This window comes from Helobdella robusta (genome assembly GCF_000326865.2).
Source record: "Helobdella robusta unplaced genomic scaffold HELROscaffold_2, whole genome shotgun sequence".
In the NCBI taxonomy this organism is placed as follows: Eukaryota; Metazoa; Annelida; class Clitellata; order Rhynchobdellida; family Glossiphoniidae; genus Helobdella; species Helobdella robusta.
The window spans coordinates 4345871-4365231 of NW_008704083.1; the positions used below are offsets into that span (position 1 = coordinate 4345871).

Here is a 19361-nt window from a genome sequence, read left to right on the forward strand (position 1 = left end):
AAAACAATTTATTAAGGTTCTCAAAAAATTTTTGGCACTTTTGATAGTGCTGATTGCCAACTGAATGATGATATAACTAAATAAAAAATTTCAGTTTATTTTTGTTGTTTTTAACAAATTTTCAAAAATGAGATACGAGTGAGTAGTTGAATGAAACTCAGAGGCAGCAATGTAACAAGATATAGATATCAAACCAGCACGCGTGCTTGACATTCATCCTGACGGTCATCAGATAGTTAAAGTTCTTTTTCAGTGTGTGTGCCTGATAATAACGCCGTCTTTCACTAATCACAAATGATTATAAAGATGTACGTCTCATTCTATTCCAAGTTTTAAGTAACTTATCATTTCATTTTTGTAAAATGAATAGATTGATTTAGTTTGTTTGATTTCATATTTTTTTACCATTTTTATTGACGGCGCAGTAGTAGTATGGTCAGAATGTCGGTGTCCTAATAGGATATTTTCTCTACGACTCGGACACTCAAGTCATGGTAAAAGTTTTTGGTATGGCTATAGCAGTGACTAGACATGAATGTGAAGATATCCAGGCCTACGACGTGCGTTGAGTTTGATTCACGTGGTGTATTTGTTGTGTATTTGTTGGTGATACCTCTGAAAAATAATAAAGAGAGACTCGTGAAAAAAATATTTGAAAAATCTAAATACAATTAATGACTATTTGAAACAAAAGCCAAACAATCAAACAATTCTCGAATAGTTAGCGGGATTGTAAAGAAGAAATGATATTCTGATATCTTGGACACGCCGAATGAGTTATGATGATTTGAAAAAATGGTTGTTAGCGTGCTGGGATTCTTCCATCAATGCTATGGGACGCATCTGTTCTGCCTAATTGTGTTACTGGCAATTGTTTTATGAAGCTAGCAGAAATTTGGCTGCATTTAATGCTGCACCTCCTCCATCTCAATCCATCATCATCCAGTCTTTCATTCTTTAGATAAAACAATGCCATGCATATACGTGTATCTTCATTTTTGTGTTTGTGCTGTGTGTGTTTTATATCAACTTGCTCACTCCATGTACACGTCTGTGTGTGTGTATGTGTTGTTGTAATGTATGTATGTTGTGTAATGTACGTATGTATATTGCATGTGTTGTTGCGATGTATGTGTGTATTTGTTGTTGCAATGTATGTATGTATTTGTTGTTGCAATGTATGTATGTATCTGTGTTATGGCAACTTATAAGCTTGCGTGTTATATAAATGCAATATAAGTAGAAGACACGTAGGTTTGCTTGTGTTTGTGTGTACCGTGCTTGAGATATGGAGATATGTTACTAGTTCATCGTGTAGAATTTGTATGCACGGCATGGACCTATGACACGAGTCGGACATTAAAGTTTGGTGAAAAATTGTTTAAATTTAAACATCTTTACGCTTGATAAATGGATCGTGCATATTGCATCTTTTCCTGTTAAGTGCTTCGCGCGTGCTCCGGTGTCACGTGACTCTATGACGTCATGTTTGTTTGCACAGGTTTGTGCATGTGTGTGTATTTGGATGTGTATTTGTATGTGTGTTTATATATTTGTAGGTAGATGAGTAATGTATGTAACTATGTAATTGTTTGTTAATGAATGCATATGATCAACGTTTTAATGTGCGCACTGTGTATAGAATGATTAATGCTGTGATTAACTCCTTCCATAGCATTGCAGTCCGTCGGATAACCATGAACATACTTCAAGAAAGGCGTGTTTTGTTTGTACTGTCTCCTGCTTGCACGTTTGTTCGCTCATGTGTTTTCCTCTCTCATTTTGTTTTCATTCATCCATTCAATAATTTGTAGTTTATATATTAATTATTTTTTTTGTTTTACAAAAACAAATGAAGGTTTCTAACTGAATCGGAAAGCTTGATGAGCATCGACAACAAAAAATACAATAGCACAACAAAAACGAACCCAGCAAACAAAACAACAAACTCAGCAAACAAAACAACAAACCCAGCAAACAAAACAACGAACCCAGCAAACAAAATAACGAACCCAGCAAACAAAACAACGAACCCAGCAAACAAAACAACGAGCTCAGCAAACAAAACAACGAACCAAGCAAACAAAACAACGAACCAAGCAAACAAAACAACAAACCCAGCAAACAAAACAACGAACCCAGAAAACAAAGCCAACAAACGCAAACTGTTCACGATGAAGATGTTCACCTTCCTGAACTAATTTTTATTGATGTTGGTCCGCTATTTGTAGGTGCATTTCATACGATTCCTCAGGCTGCAAGTGTCAACGTGATGGCGGTGATGCAGACGATGATGAAGATGGTGATTGTAATCATGAAACGATGAATAAAAAAGGTTATAACAGCGATGATGACAGTGATGGTGATGACAGTTATAAAGACGACGATGAACTCAGGCACAATTATTCAAGTTTAACTTTGATGTTAAGTACACATTCTAGTGTAAATGTACTAGAGTACACTGACAGAAAGATGTCACTTGGTATCAACTAAAATAGTCAAGTAGTTAAAATCATACAGAAAAATTAATTGTTTTCTGTTTGCAAATTACAAATAGGTGATTGATTGAGTTCTATTTTTAAACTTTTTGTCTGATGCAGCTGTTATTTTATTGACTCAAATTTATTTTTTGAAGAAAATCTTTAGTTGACATTTATTTTCATCAACTCACTCACTTTTATGTTTTGCTCATTTTTCACATTCACTCATTCTTCCATCATTTGTCAATTTCCCACTTTGGCAAATCCTCCAACCTCAATGCTTTTCTGTTTTTTACAAGCAGCGCCAGCAACTATCACGCACAACAACAACTACTACTACTACTACTAGTACTACTACTACTACTACTGCTACTACAAAACATTTATATTAAATTTTTGCACAATGCTCTGTATTTTAATAAGTAGCAGCATGTTCGCTCATAAGATGAAACGTGTTTATATTCACATGGAAAGAAGACTGCATTGTTAAAAACATCAAAATTATAAACATCTTTTTTTTTAAGTATCAGCTGTAATTTGAAATTTTTATCAACAAAATTATTTTGCCCTAACAAAATGTAAAAAAACTTTTTAAAAAGTTTAACATCAATTAATGACGTTATAATAATTACAATAACAAACAACCGCAACCGCAAAATTGTAACAACAACAATTACAACAGATATTACAACAACAATTACAACACTTACAACAATCATTACAACGACCATTACAACGATAATTACTACAACACAGACAACAAAACGTAGACAACAACACGGAAAACAACACAGACAACAACACAGAAAAAAACACAGACAACAACACTTACAACAACAATAATTACATTAACAACAACAATACTTACTTCAACAATTACATCAGCAGTTGCAATGACATCAACACAACAAAACTACTCTGCGACATTAGTAGACATGCAATGCAAACATATAATTCCATTTTGTCATTATCATCATCAGCACCAATTTTATAACCATCATTATCATCATCGTCATCGTCATTATCTTCATCATCACCATCATCATTATCATCATCATCATAATCATTTTTATTATTATTATTATTGTTGTTGTTGTTGTTGTCATTGTTATCATTATCAAAACCATCATGAATGACATCGATATAGGAAATGACGTCATCATCAGTATTTTGATCAATATTTATGTCATCGTCATCATCCTCATCGTCGTAGTCGTCATCACCACCATCATTGACGTCATCAACATCGTCATTATTCAGGCGTTGATTATGTTGTTGTTGTTGCTGTTGTTGTTATTGTTGCTGTTGATGTTGTTATTGTTGCTGCTGTTGTGGTTATAAATATATTATTATTGCTGTTGTTGTTGCTTTTGTTATTTTTGTTATTTTGTTGTTGCAGACATGTTCGGTTTCATTTACAATGTGATTGATCATTTTAGAAACGCATAATTATTTGTTTTCATTGGGCACAACTAACTTTTTATTATTGTTGATGTTGTTGCTGTATTATTATTATTGTTGTTGTTGTATGCTGTATTTTTATTATTTTTTGTAACGTTTTATTTATAACAGTTATTTTATTTTTATACCAAAAATCTGACTTGTTGCACGTGGATCCCGGTTAATTGTACCACTTTCAGACCAGGAAAGCTCGAACCAATTAAGCGCAGGCCTTAATAACCAAATTTTTTTTTTTTATTGATTTGGGCTGTTACTCCAAACAAAAATATAAATGCAATGATCAAAAGACAACTAAGTCTAAAAAAAATGCTTCAATAATACAGAGATTAATTTGTTAATTTACAATTTAGACTTGAATATAAAAAATTATTGACAACAGTTACAGCAACAATTACAACAATAACTACAACAATAATTACATTAACACCAACAATACTTACAGCAACAGTTGCAACAACAATTCCATCAGCAGATGCAATGACATCAACACCACATCAACACTACAAAAAAATCTGCACATAAAATAATATTCTAAATCAAAGTGTACATTTTTGTGCGTTCAACAACTTACCTGCTAGTAATTGCAACATTAGTTTTTGAAGCTGTAATTTGTATTCAGCTTTGTTTTTGGATCATCTTCAAGGAAATTGTTTTTTCTTCTACTCTACTGTTTTTCAAACTTGAACAGGATTCAAAAAGCTACACAACATTTAAGCGGATTAATTTATTTGGTTACTTCTTCTTACATAACGAAATGTAATTTCGATAGTAAAGACATTTTTGTCACTTTTTGAAACAAGTTTTGAAGTACGTAATGCTGAAAAATAGTCTGCATCTCATTGGCCCTAGACAGCAATCTTTACTGTGGCCCGATTAAACAGGTTTTTGCTTTCTTCATATATACGCTGTACGTACGTACGTACGTACACAAAATCAGTTTTATATATAAATATAATCATAACATGAACAGAACATCCATGAATCATAAAAATAATCTAAATAATCAACATTAACAATAAAAAATTCATGAAGATCTAATAAAATATGAAAGATAATGACCTGCGCAAACAACAAACTCCCGAAACAAAAACAAACGAACAACATCACGACATGACACGTTGTTACATCGAATGCAAGACAACAACACCGCAATGCAAACAGTCGGTGGCCGATCTAGACCACTTTGACGGGGGCCAATATCATCATCAGCATCAGCAGCTAAAACATTAGCTACATTAGCAACAGCATCGGCAGATACAACATCAACAACGTCAGCAACTACAACATCAGAACAACTGCAAAACGTGCAACCAAGGACAAAGATGATTTGAATACAGTCATCCCCCATAAAGCAAAATGCAATCTTAGTAATGGTTATTTTATTTGGCATGAATTTTGCAGTCGTCCAGTACGTGAATGTGCATGTGAATGCATGCACGTGCGTGAATGTGCATGTGAATGCATGCACGTGCGTGAATGCTGCATGTACTCAATTGGAAAGAAATTCCTCAGATGAATTTTACGTGCATTTTTATGATGAAAAATGGCTTTCATTATTACGTTATTACTTTTCTCGCTGTATTAATAATTATCCTAAATAGTTGTAAAAGTATCGCATTTCATTGTTGCTTATGAGATTTGTTTTATTTTATAACTTTCTTGCATAAACTGCGAATTTTGTATAATTAATATTATTAGTATTATTATTATTAGTAGTAGTAGTAGAAGTAGTAGTGTGGTAGTAGCAATAGTAGTAGTAGTAGTAATAGTAGCAGTAGTAGTAGTAGTAGTAGACTAGTAGTAGTCCTAGTAGTAGTAGTAGTAGTAGTAGTAGTAGTAGTAGTAGTAGTAGTAGTAGTAGTAGTAATAGTAGTAGTTTTTTTTATTTCAGCTACATTTCTACGTTAAAATAATTTAAAAAAACAAGTTAAACCTCTTCTAGATAGGATGTCACGTAATCATCACTGCAATCATTCTTATCATGGTTATTTGAATTTTAAGACATCGCGAGTTGTGAGGCAAGGAACATTAGCATCTACTGTGCTATCATTAGCAGAAAGACAAACAGATGCTGGCTGGCGAGTAAAAACATCATTAAAAAGTCATCGTCATCAGCGTAGTCATCATCTTCATCATCATTATAAGTTTTTTAATCATCATTTTAGTCATCATCGTCATCATCTTCATTATCATTTATCATCGTCGTCGTCATCACTGTCATTATCTTAATAATTGTCATCCTCTACAATAATTGTCATCTTCATCATCTTCATAATCACCAACGTCTTCGCATTCTGTTTTGGTATCTGTATCTGTATCAGTATCTGTATCGGCATCTGTACATGTTTCTGTGTCTGTATCTGCATCTGTATCTGGATTTGTATCTGTGTATGTGTATGTATCTGCGTCGGCATCCGGATCTGTATCTGTATGGGTCTTTCTATCGGTATCTCTATCCGTCTCTATTTGCAACCTTCTCTCAAAGATCTTAGGGTGAGCCTCTTTGAAATAATACTTCAAGCTGTTTTTTAAGTCATGTTTGTCTAGTGATGGCTGGAACCACATTCCTCAACTGCACAGGAAGTGAGACCGTCCTGCAAAGTTAGAGGATCGGAACGTCGGGCTACTTACCACCAACAACGTTTTTGTAGTCAGTCGTCGCCATCCCTATTGTTAGCGTTTATAATATTATGTTCTTTTAATTTTAGCTATATATAAATGAGTATAAATGAGCAATAACACGCAAATCCTGCTCCTACCTTGTTTTCAATCAAACAAGCTGTGTTGTTGTAATCATCAAATCACGCTTAGACAACATTCTCAAATATCGCTCAAAATCAAAGACACTGAATAGTTGGACCAATTAATTAATAAAGGCTAGATAGAAGAATAAATAACCTTCAAAATGATATATAATGATCAATATATTCAATAAACTGTATTTAAAAATTTAGTGATGAAAAATTTATTAACATAAAACTGACATTATATTTGCACCAACCTAATAATTTAACACAAATTAACGTGAATGAACGAACTTGTTGCAAAAAATAATATCCTCAACAGTATCATCATTTCATCATTTCATCATCGTCATAAAGTTATCCTCAGTAACATTAAATCATTATTACGTCTTCCTGCAATGAACCATCCTCATCACCATCGTCATCATCGTCATCATCATCTTCTTCATAATCGTCATCATCATCAGCAGAGCTATTTCATCATTATCATCGTTGTTTTTATTAGTGTCGTAATCGTTAGAATTATCGTCATCATTATCAACAACACAACAACAACGACAACAACGGCATTAACATCGACAACAACAACAGCAACAACAAACCGAAAAATAACAATACAACAACAACCGCAACAACAACTAACCTAACAACAACATTACAACAACAGCAACATTAACTACAACAACTAACCTAACAACAACATTACAACAACAGCAACATTAACTACAACAACTAACCTAACAACAACATTACAACAACAGCAACATTAACAACAACAACTATCTTAACAACAACATTACAACAACAGCAACAACAACTACAACAACATCACACGGAGACAACAGGAGATTCCATAATGCCATTACAGCAGCATGCATGACGTGCCAGCAACATGACAATAAGATTTTTTATTGCATCACGTTTCATGAATACGTTTAATAACGTTGTTTATATACATCTGTACGTCTGTGTCTGTGTGTGCGTGTGTGAATATGTGTGTGTGTGCGTGTCTGTGTGTACATGTGTGTGCGTACGTTAAGCGGTAACTGATAGGTAGGTATTTGGCTGCTTTATGATTCTTTCGGTTTTATGCATACACACACCAACATTAAGCTTACATGCATGCATGTATAACTGAAAACACACACACCACATACACACACACCACACACACACACATACATACTCTCTAATACGCATGCATTTGTATACATAGATGTACATGAACCTGGTTATAGACTTTTTGGGGCGTTAGCTAATGAGCACACACGGTTAAAACATTGCACATCGTATGTTTGCTTACGCAAAATATGGTAATTGCACTGCCATATTACAAAGGAAAATTTACATTGGAAAAAATTTGTTTACAATAAGTAAAGGAGCTATAGTGAATCTTTCAACGTTATTAAACCAAATTTTAAAATTAAAAATTTCATAAACTTTTGTAATATTAGTTTCAATTTGCCGCAATATTTGTTGAACATGGTGCTAGTAATAATTGTCCTCAACAGATGAAACAATGTCTGTAAATTTTGAGAATCCAGAAATGATTCAATCTAGAAAATGATTGTGACAATATTAATCATCGGATAAGAAATGATTTCTGAAAGTCCAATCGAACACGAGTTGCACACATCATCGTCAATTTACTGCTACTTTATATGCCTGCCACGTTAAGCGGGCAATCAAGTAATTAATGTTCCTAGCACAAAGTGATTATGCGGAGTTACATTGAGCGTTTGTTCCTTTCATGAGAATATTGTTCGTGCGATCAGCGAGATATCTTCATCTAACTAACTGATGCTTCCATAATAATGATAAGTGGAAAATTTTCCAATCTTTCAAGTGGGTTGTGAGTTATTGAAGGTCTATGGTCATAACATGACAGGATAGATTGCGTGAAGATGTGTTATATCAATCGAATTTTGATAAAAATTAAATTTTGATTCAATTCAATTATGTGATGGAGAAAAAGCAGCAATCGAATAAATGCACCAATCTGTTTAACTGGCAAAGTTTAAAAATGAATTGAGGAATTAATTATTTGTGTATTTGATGCTAACAGATAATGTAATTAATTTTAATTAATTAATTATAATATATATATATATATACACATGCAATATAAGGACGTAGCAATAAAAAGACAAATGCATAGATGCGAATATATGGATTGCGCCTGCACTTGACAACCGGCCAAAATGGCTTGCATGACGTATGCATGGACACAGACATAACCATATATACAGAATAATTACTTTTTATGTGGAGAATGGACATAATATTTTATTTTCACACCTGCAACTGCATAATGTATCAAACTTGTATCCTTCAATTGATTGCCATCTTGATTACGTTTGAATGTTGTGATGCCTTACACGGCCCTGCGTTATGCCGTGAATAATTCGTGGCTGGTTATATCTTGATACAAAGTTAAAAAACATTAATAACATCCACGAGTTGAAAATTGACAACTAACTTTCGAATTTGGAGAAAAACCAATAAAGCATGCAAATGAATGAATTAGAAAAATTAGTTGATTTACTTAATGAATGAGTGTTCATTTATGAACAGCAGATCATGGTGCCGTCGAACTCTGTTCAACGCCGAACTACGTGAGAACATTGAGAGTAACGAACATTCACAGTAATGCGTTTTTCGTGCGATTCGTTAGTTGGCTCAGTTTTACAATTGCGTTCATGGCTCAAAAAACTTTCAACAAATTTTCAAAATTATTTGCCCAGATTACGAAAAATTATCTGTGCGACGTGCCGGCAGTGAAAAGTTGATCGCGGAGACATTCTGCCGGAGCTAGGTAATTCATCTACTTTACAACAACAACACACGTTTAGACGACATTTTCCCCGAGATCGGGGGTTGCCATTTGGCTACCTATGATGAAACCGAAATACCCCTCGACGCCATTTCATCATAAGTAATTTATTTGGCTAATTTTTACGCAGGACGCCCTTCCTTACGCAACCACAGTTATAAGCGGTGGGCCTAGCCAACATCACTCACAAGGCATCAGTCATAATTCATCTACTTTACAAAACTAATTTCTTTCTTACTGGTTTTCGCGTGGCTGCGTTTGCTGGAATGAAAAGAAAGTTTTTAAAAACAACCTTCATGCATTGTCAAATGTTAAATCACAGGCTGTTTGCGACTGAAAAAGAACTTACAGTGGTTGGTCGTATTTTAAAATTTCATGCTGCAAAAAGTTTAGTCCCATTTTAAAATGTCTCGAGTTCTTTTTCTTCTTTTGAAACATTTACTAAAGTACGTATGCAGCTTCGCCTCACATTCCATGACGATGCTGGCAAACTTTATTGAATGTTGGTGGAAGATGCATAGTCATTTCGAGATCCAGAAAGAATGTGACTGTTACTTATGAATTAAAATTTCCAGTGCGTTGGAAAAATACTCGCCTGCACAGGACGGGACAGTACGCCTGCAATCCAGTTAGTGTCTGTCGTTTTGAACCGTTATGAATTCCTACACATCAACATTTGTTGAGCATTCTCTGCTAGACTAAACCTTACGTATCCATCTAAGTACTTTTATTTTACAGCTGTTTGAACTTTCTTCAATTCAAAGAGACAAAATTTTCAAAATTTGAAGAAGATGAAGGCAGAAATGGTAAAACAATGATGTAAATATTTTTTGTTGTGGAATGTTTAAATAAGTTAATTAAATATCGCTAAAAAATGGTGTGTAAATAACAAAAATATATATATAAACATGTAAAGGGAATAAAATAATGCAATTCAAACAACCAGATTCGTCCAATAAACATATGAACACATAGAACAAGAGACTAGATACACAGATGTTCGATAATATAAATGAGTATTTATAATGTCCTCCACCAAGTGATAAATATAGCGATAGAGCAAATAAAATTTTTTGATGGAGGTCTGCATCATCAAAAACTGACTGCTGGCACCACATTTAACAATAATAAAATATTTATAAACTGCTGCAATTGTTAATGGTTAATCAGCTCCTAACAAATTATCACTTATCATTATTTATAGCATCGCTATGACCAACTGATGATAACAATTAGAGTTGTTGTTAATGTAGCCATCTGTAAAATGATAACAAACTGAGAGCCTCATTTGAGAAGCAGTGACTGACTGGCACTGTCCTGGTTAACAGCCAGGTCCTTCACACTGCTGCTGAACTCTATCTGAGCCTTCTCCAGGCTACCTCCTGAATTTCGATACAACTGGTGCACCTGAGTTTGTGTGTGTGTTTGTGTGTGTGCTCCAAGGGTTTCTGTACGTTTGTGTGTGTATCTGTTGTTTCTGCATGTTTCCGTGTGTGTAGCGTGTTTTTGTATGCACATGTGTGTTTCTGTAAGTGTGTAAATGTTTTTCTTTATGAGTGTGTGTGTGTGTGTGTGTGTGTGTGTGTGTGTGTGTGTGTGTGTGTGTGTGTGTGTGTGTGTGTAAGATCATTCATGTTCGATACAACTGCTGATTTTTGTGTGTGTATGTGTGTGTATTGTGTATGCGTGTGTTTCTTAATGTGCGTGTGTGAGTGTGTTTCTCAATGTGCGTGTGATCATCCAAGTCCTTTTTTAAACATATCTGAATAATTACCAAGTTTAATTTGCATTTTGAAAAAATGAACACAAACACCAAGATGAAACCTTGAGCAGGAGTATGACGTTGAAGGCACACATGATCGCAAATACAACTCCCGTCAGAAACATGAAGACTCCAACGATGGCGGCAGCTCTGTAGCCAGCTGTGAAGAGGTCCATGCCATTCAAGATGCCCCTGGTGTTGATGTGTAGCAGTGTTGATGTGTTGATGTGTGTGAGTGTTAATTCATCATCAAACTCTTAATAACCACTACGTTTAACCATCTGCTTGAGCAGACTATAGTTTAAAATATAATATGGAAGTATAGATATCCAGCGACTCAAATGTTCAAATTTTCCAGAAATAATTTGAATGGTATCAAACAAACAAAGAAATGATCAGCGTATTGTACACAAAAAACAGGCAAACAAAGACGAAGAAAGACATGCACATGCAGAGAATACTAACGCGAATCCCCATCCATCAATAGCGAGGCACTGCATCAACAGCGTTATGAACTGCATAAAGAAGACAAAGAAGAAGACAAAGAAATTTATTGAACTGTCGTATCTGTTGAAAGACATATGATTGATTGATTGATTGATTGATTGATTGATTGATTGATTGATTGATTGTTGATTGATTGATCGTTTGATTGAATATTGCTGGACCATCTAGTGATTAAAATCTACAAATTAATCGACTCATTTATTGACTAGGCTGCCATAAAGCCACTCTGAAGATGACTCCACAAATCTCCAATACAATACAATACAATACAATACAATTTAACAGAATTAATGATGAGCGGATGAAAAAATGTTGAATTTTATAAATGATAAGCAACTAGATTCGGTAGAAAACTGCTGAGTGATAATCGAAGAAATGTCTGAGAACAAAGTAACTAACTAACTATTTGCAGGTTTTATAAAATAATTACTTTGATTTTAATAAACAGAAAAAAATAACGGTTGATTAAAAATTTTAAACAACAAAATTTCAAATTTAAGAACGGTACAGACTTGAAAGCTCTGTAAACTGGTCTGAACCAGAAGACATAAGAAGCAGGAGTGAAGATGATGAGGTTGAGGAGTGAGAGAGTGAAATTAACAGCTGAATGATTGCGAAGGTTGCACTCCACCGTAACAACAAAGTATGAAAGACACATGACCAGGTTCCATACCAGCAAAATCACATAACCTTTAGAACATTGTTTTTTCTATCAGATAATATCATTCCTTTAAAAATATATCACCAACAAAAATATTGCTAAAATTAAAACTATTAAACACCAATGCAAGCAGCAAACAGATCAGCTATAACATCTGCAACTACCCATAAATGTCCTCATACTTCTTCGATAGATATCCTGGCAAAAACATCATCAAAAAAATGCATTTACAACTTAACCTTCTAAACAGACTACATACTCTATTTAACAGCTTACAGTTGATGTCATAGAAATTTGTGGCAAGCAAATGAAATAAAAGTAAGGAAGATTATTAATAAAAATTAAAATAGGCAACAAAAGATATTGAGTAACAAGAGAACGAACAGAGCCAGAAGTAGTAGATCATGTTGACCAGCCTCTGAAAGTGCACAGGTATCTCGGCTTCAACATCTTGGTAGAAGCAAGGTCGAACTGGACAGAAACCAGGGAGAGGTGGAAAGTTGCTGACCGATTCTGCTACATGGTGTAATAAGCATAGTGGTGATGATTATGATGACGGTGTTAGATGATGATGATGATGAAGATGATGGTCACTAAGTTGATGGCCACGATTAGGACGATGGTGGTGAATGAAATAACTACAATGATGACGTTTATGAGGCGGTTGTGATGATAATGATAGCAACTCTGATGATGGTAATGATTATGATGATATGATGGTTGTGATGATAACGTGACTATGGCGACAGAGATAAAAATTGTGCAAATTAAGTTTTGTTGCAAAGTATATACTAACTGTTGTAAACAATATACATTACGATTCATAACAATTTGAGGTGAACAATCAATCTAAAAATGTATTTTACAAATTACTACTCAATGATGATTTCATTTGTGAAGTATTATACTTAAATTAAGTTACTGTTGCATTGTATGCAGTAAGAGGATAGATACAGAAGCTGCGTTTCGTGAAAAATTTCAAGATTAAGACAATGATATCTTGATCTAACAGAATGATGCAACCTACATGAAAGTCTCATGTTTTTCTGCATGGCATTCTCCCTTTCCCGTAGTTCCTCTGCCCTCCTGTCCAACTGTTCCTGGCGCTTTTTAAGTTCTGCAGCTGTTAGTTGATGCTCCGTTGAAGTTGCACTGTACAACGAATCCAGATGTTGTTGCTGTTGTTGTGGTGGTTGTTGTGGAAGTTGATGTAGTAACTGCGGTAGCTGCAGAATGGAGGAGTAGATTGATTGGTTGTTGAGTGCAGGTTTTGATTTATCTTCTTCTGGTGGGCCGTGCTTGTAATGGTCATTTGGTGCTGATGAATTCTTCAGCAAAAATAAAAAAGTTTTAATAAAATATAAATTTTTTTTAAAAATTGAATTTTAGTGTAAATAAAAAATGTTTGATATCAGTAAAAATACAAAATAACAAAATAGACAAACAAAAATAGTTATCAAATTTTTATTAAAAAAACAAGACATATAATTACAAACCTATCGTATTTATAAGATTATTTCATTATAAATTAACAATCCATGAATCAGATAATAAATTTAAAATAAATTTTAAAAAAGAAACAAATAATTGAGTGTAAGAAACACCGACAAGTAAACCAACACTATTAGCTTGAAATGGATTGTATGAAAGTTCAGCAGGCATGTCGTCCTTCTGAGCAGTTGCCTCTTTCACTGACTCATCCTTAAAAATAATTTTTTAATTTTTTATATCTATCATGAAAAATTTATCCACAATTATTACTGAAAATGTAAGTAAATTGTTATGATTATTATGTGGCTTTTTACATTATAATTATATATTATATAGTTAAGATAATATAATATCAATCTCACACATAAGTTAATTTTTCATAATTTTTCTTATAAGAAAAAAGTAAAACTAATGTCTGATAGCAACACACACACACACAAACACACACTTTAACATACTATAACGCTGTAACAGTGACATGATATGATAAAATATGACAATAAAAATTAAAAACATATAATATAATGAATTTTTTAATTTAGTATTTCCCCCATTTAGAGAGTTAGACTTTAACTTTGAAAATTAAAAAAAACAAAACCTTGAACGGATCACTTTCGTTGAGATTAATGTCATTCAAATCGGCCATGAATATAAAGTTGTTTCAAAAAAGAATAAAACAAGAAAACGGTTTCGTGTTACAAAAAAGTAATTTTTAAATTTTCAGAAAGGCGATCGCCAATTTTTCAAACAAAACAAACAGCAGATCGATATACAAAAACCAATGTTTAAAAGTTAACTCAATAAAAAAAAGTGTTATGAAGCGCGAAATACCGAGAAATTAAATTAAGATGTCGGGTGGATAAATTAGTAAATTGTGGACATAATAATATTAAAATATGAATTTGATGAACAAAACGACATCTTTAAAAAATTGACAGTATATAACAATTTTTTATTTTACTCAAAACATAACGTAACATCCAAATAAACAAACAAAATGCGATAATATTTATTTTATTAACAAAAAAAGTAGAATTAGTTAGTAGAACCAACATTCACACTCTGGCGACATTATTGCATTCCAGAATGGAGGACTCGCCGACTGGTTCTAAGAATGAAAAGGAAGAGAAGACAAATACTGTTAGTTTCGTTAGCAATCAACTTGAAGTGATTCACCTTACATCACCACATCTCACTACCATAGATGAAGCTTGCTGTAGTTATTTATTATTGCTACATAGTAAAGGCAGCTGCAATATCGCGGTGGTTATGTAGTTATGTTGGCTGGAGACGCTTTTGAAAATCAGCTATTATACTGCAAGTAAATGTTGCTTGGTGGTTAATAAAGTGGAAAGAAGATCGCTAGATGCCACTTTGTTACGCAATATTATAGCATTGCTGTATATTACGCAACGGTAATAAAATTGAACGTTGAAATTCAAAGTGCTGACCAACCACATGGACCGAATATTTCTTATTCTCACGAACAATTCATTTCTATGGCATGCTCAATATTTCTTTTCTGATATTCTCATAGTCTGAGTGTTGAGTGTTAGCGTCTCTAATTTTTAAGAACCAACATTTATTATTCATTGAAAATAAATCGATCGATTTTTTAAACAAATTTGGCTTTATATGTTTAATGATAACGTTGATATGTCATAAAATTAAAATATTACTACAACGAGCCACTTAAAAATGAATCTTATCTTTCATTGTATAAATTGTAGAAAACTGTCGATGATGACGCAAAAACTCTGCACTTGCCATTCCCGCCCAAATCTTCCTCGCCTCCTTCATCTCACAAAACTTCTTCCATGGAAATACCCTCTGCCCAGGAAGATGAGGATGGTAGCGGCATTTTATTGGAAGTGGACAGCACCAAGTTGAAAGTTTATGAATCGTTGAAAAACGTATCAAAGGCTGCTGCCACTACTTCCGGTACAAACGTGTCAACAACCTACCAGAGAGTCAACCGCCTACATGGAAACACTCGCTCGCCATCTTTTCACCGAAAGTCACGAGACAGGGGCCAGCACACGGACGATAGATCACGTGTCAGGCTGCGAAGTCGCGATGGCTGGTTCAGTGATGATCGCCAAATGATCAGACCGTTCTACGTGCTCGGAGCTGCAGGTCTCTACATCCTCATGACCTGGCTGCACAGGTTCTTCATTTCAAACAGTGGACATTATTACTTCTACCAGTGAAATTTCAATTCTCGTAAACAAACGATAATGTGCAATAGCCTAAAAGAACTTTTTGGTGATTGAAATTATAAAAACGCCCTTAAAATAAAATGTAATAACATTTAGACAATTTTTTTGAACTAATTATTGTTATTTAAAAATTAAAATCAAACAGATTTGTTGATGTAAAATGCCAAATTTGAATGAAAAATAAACATCCATAAACTACGCCCATCTGTCCTTTTCAGTCAAATGAAAACCAAAAAAACTAACTCCTATAAATCTTCACGATCACGCGCCTGATTGTTGCAACTGTACAATTGATTGAGAAGCACTGCACTTTAAGACAATATAAAATTTTTCGATCTTTGACATTCAGTTTTATAAAAATAAAATTTATTAATTTATTAATTCAACATTATTTGTTATTAATTATAAAATAGCTCTTGCCAGTTAAATTATGTTTTCCTGGTACAATGAAGTGTTGCAACACAATTCGTCCGCACTTTTAGCTCACTGCTAAATTTCCATACAAAGTTAAATATTTGTCGTAAAAATCCAGCGAGTGGTGATGAATTTCAGTGCGAAGATATTTCTTTCCCAAAAAATATAGCCTGAGTTGGTCTTTTGAAGGTTTTTTTCATAATTTTGGAGGAGAAAAGGATGAATTTTCAGCTCTTCTAACGGAACATCAAGTCACGTTCAGTCCACACAAACTTGCCACAGTAAATATCGTACGACCGAAATGGAGCTTGCCTCATAATTTAAAAAAATGTGCTAGAAGCTGAGAACAGGTGAGGGCAGCGAAAAACTTCTAAAACGCGAAGCTTTAAAAGCTTTTAGAGAAAATGGACAAAACTAAAAGACTGCATGAAACGCAAAGTACGTACAAGCTAAATAGAAACGTACATGATAAATTGAAATGCTTAAAATATAATAAAATGACGACCCAGGTAAAGCTTACGATATTAACTCTAAATTTTGTTGCATGTTATTGTAAATTTTCAAGTGATTGGATGATTTTAAAACATTTTTAATAGATGCAGTGATATTGATGCCAGGTTACTTACCAAACGGTTGATGTCGTGTTTACTCGAAACTCAATACCCACAGATGTTATCCAATACAAATGTACAATATATATATATATACCCGCTATAAAAAATGTATCCAGATGTATAGAAGGATAGATGGGTAGGTAGATGTATGGGTTAATGAATACAAAAATGCATAAATGGATGAATGGAGGAGAGGAATGCATGGATGGAAAGACGGTTGGATGGATATCCAGTAGGATGAGTGGGGTAGGAAATAATATAAGATCACTGTATCAAAATATCAAGTTACGTGTGTAATGATTTTGATGATAATGATGACGACGATGATGACTTTTTTTATGATGTCAGTAATTTAAAAGTTTGTATTGTAAAGATGGAAATGATTTTGTTGTTGGTAATGGAGAGGATGAAGATGATGATGATGACGACGGGATACTTTTTATTTGTAGAATATTTGCTGGTCATGATTTTTATTTTTAACGTTTCATACCTTGCATATTATTCAAATTTTGTGAATTTTTAACATTCATGAACAGAGAAAAAATATCATGTTGATTGCAAAATAGTTGCCTATGAGATGAAAACTAAACATTTATTTAATTGATGTAAATCAAACAATTTTGTATCAACACTTTCAACTGTGGTCAAATTTAGGTTATTCAAGTTAATGACAATTTGATCAATTATATAGCATAATTTAACTTAAATAAAACTAATATAGGCGATGTATTATAGTAACATTAATTATGTGGTCAGATTGAAACGAGTGGATCGGTTTTTTGTGGCCGGATGAAATGTTGTTGCGTTACAGAATGTAATGTCATGTAATGTTATAGAATGTAATGTTATGCAATTTGATAAATAGGATATAGCGTGATATAATATCACATGTTATCTGATAGCGTGATATATTATCACGTGGTATCTTACGTAACCTGCGAAGGGCGAGAAAATGTTACGTAACAGGAATTGCTACTGTGATGAGTCTGTTCTTCTGCCGTTTCATTACGAGTTTATGTGATTCGTGTTCTTTGTTTATTCCATATTTTGTGGTCACATTCTAGAAAAAGTCAGTAAAACTCAGTTTTTGCACAGAAGAAGCACTGTTTTATAACAATAACACCGCAGGTATAATTTTGGCTGTTTTGTCCCCGCTACCATATCTTGATCCCTAAGTCAAAATTTAAACATTTTCAACATTTGGCATTTTAGTTAAAATTTTCTAGACCCACCACGGATCTGTTGTTTGTATAAATTAAAAATTAATTAAATGTTCAGTTCAATATGGCCTCGTAATTAAATCATTGTGCAGGTTCATTTCATTGTTTTATTCAATTGTTTTCAGCATTTTAAACATATTTTTGATGTACAGGATATTCCCTTGATGTAAATATTAATGTTTGTTTGCGAGAAACATGAAATAAAAATAGATAAATAGTATCCATTGTTTGTGTGTGTGTGTGTGTGTTTGTTCCTTGAAGGATGAAATAACATGGAAGACTCTAAATAAATCTCTTTTTCAACAAACATGCGTGTACGCGTATGAACAGTTGTCATTGGCTGTTCATTCGTCCAAACAATATCGACCTACCAATAGGAAGCAGGAACACTAAAAGTGGGAGGAGCTAGGTATGAATGTTTGTGCTCGGTTCTGCCTGCATTCGACGCTATTATGACAGTGATGAATAATGGAGACGCCATTTTCAAGTATTTTATAATTTTGAATAACTAAATCGTCGCGAAAAAATTAAATACTTTGCTCGTAAAACTTTTTTATAAAAATTATGAAATTCAATCGGCATAATTGTAAATATTTTCAAATGCTTCAAACGTAAATAAATTATTTATTACCTGATCTATGAATATTTATATATATTGGATAGAAGATATTCATGTAGGTGTATGCATATGAATTAACACATATTTGTATATAATGATATAAATGTATATATATATATACATATATACATATGTATGTATATAATATATATATATATATATATATATATATATATATATCAGTATTACTATTAAAATGAAAGAAGAGTGTGTGTGTGTGTGCGTGTTAGGATACATATAAGGATGAAAAAGATTAAACATTCGAACGTCCTTTATGCTTATGTGATTTGTATCAGATGAGTTTTAATAAATATCTACAGCATAAATAAAATGAGC

General features: G+C 33.4%; 3 protein-coding genes across 3 annotated transcripts; 1 reads left to right on the top strand and 2 right to left on the bottom strand.

Annotated features, from left to right (window-relative positions):
• Positions 1-5926: 5926 nt before the first annotated feature.
• HELRODRAFT_160365 (hypothetical protein) lies at positions 5927-6506 on the bottom strand (the record flags this gene model as incomplete). Its single annotated transcript, XM_009017327.1, has 2 exons — positions 5927-6016; positions 6225-6506. The coding sequence occupies 2 exons, from the start codon at positions 6504-6506 to the stop codon at positions 5927-5929; spliced, it is 372 nt and encodes a 123-aa protein (XP_009015575.1).
• Positions 6507-10327: 3821 nt separating this feature from the next.
• HELRODRAFT_106052 (hypothetical protein) lies at positions 10328-14697 on the bottom strand. Its single transcript, XM_009017328.1, has 8 exons — positions 14538-14697; positions 14069-14149; positions 13476-13776; positions 12833-12964; positions 12300-12477; positions 11746-11847; positions 11343-11472; positions 10328-10925 (listed from the first exon to the last, which is right to left on the bottom strand). The coding sequence occupies exons 1-8, from the start codon at positions 14583-14585 to the stop codon at positions 10803-10805; spliced, it is 1095 nt and encodes a 364-aa protein (XP_009015576.1). The 5' UTR covers positions 14586-14697; the 3' UTR covers positions 10328-10802.
• Positions 14698-15025: 328 nt separating this feature from the next.
• Positions 15026-16149, top strand: HELRODRAFT_160367 (hypothetical protein; the record flags this gene model as incomplete). Its single annotated transcript, XM_009017329.1, has 2 exons — positions 15026-15079; positions 15670-16149. The coding sequence occupies 2 exons, from the start codon at positions 15026-15028 to the stop codon at positions 16147-16149; spliced, it is 534 nt and encodes a 177-aa protein (XP_009015577.1).
• Positions 16150-19361: the final 3212 nt, after the last annotated feature.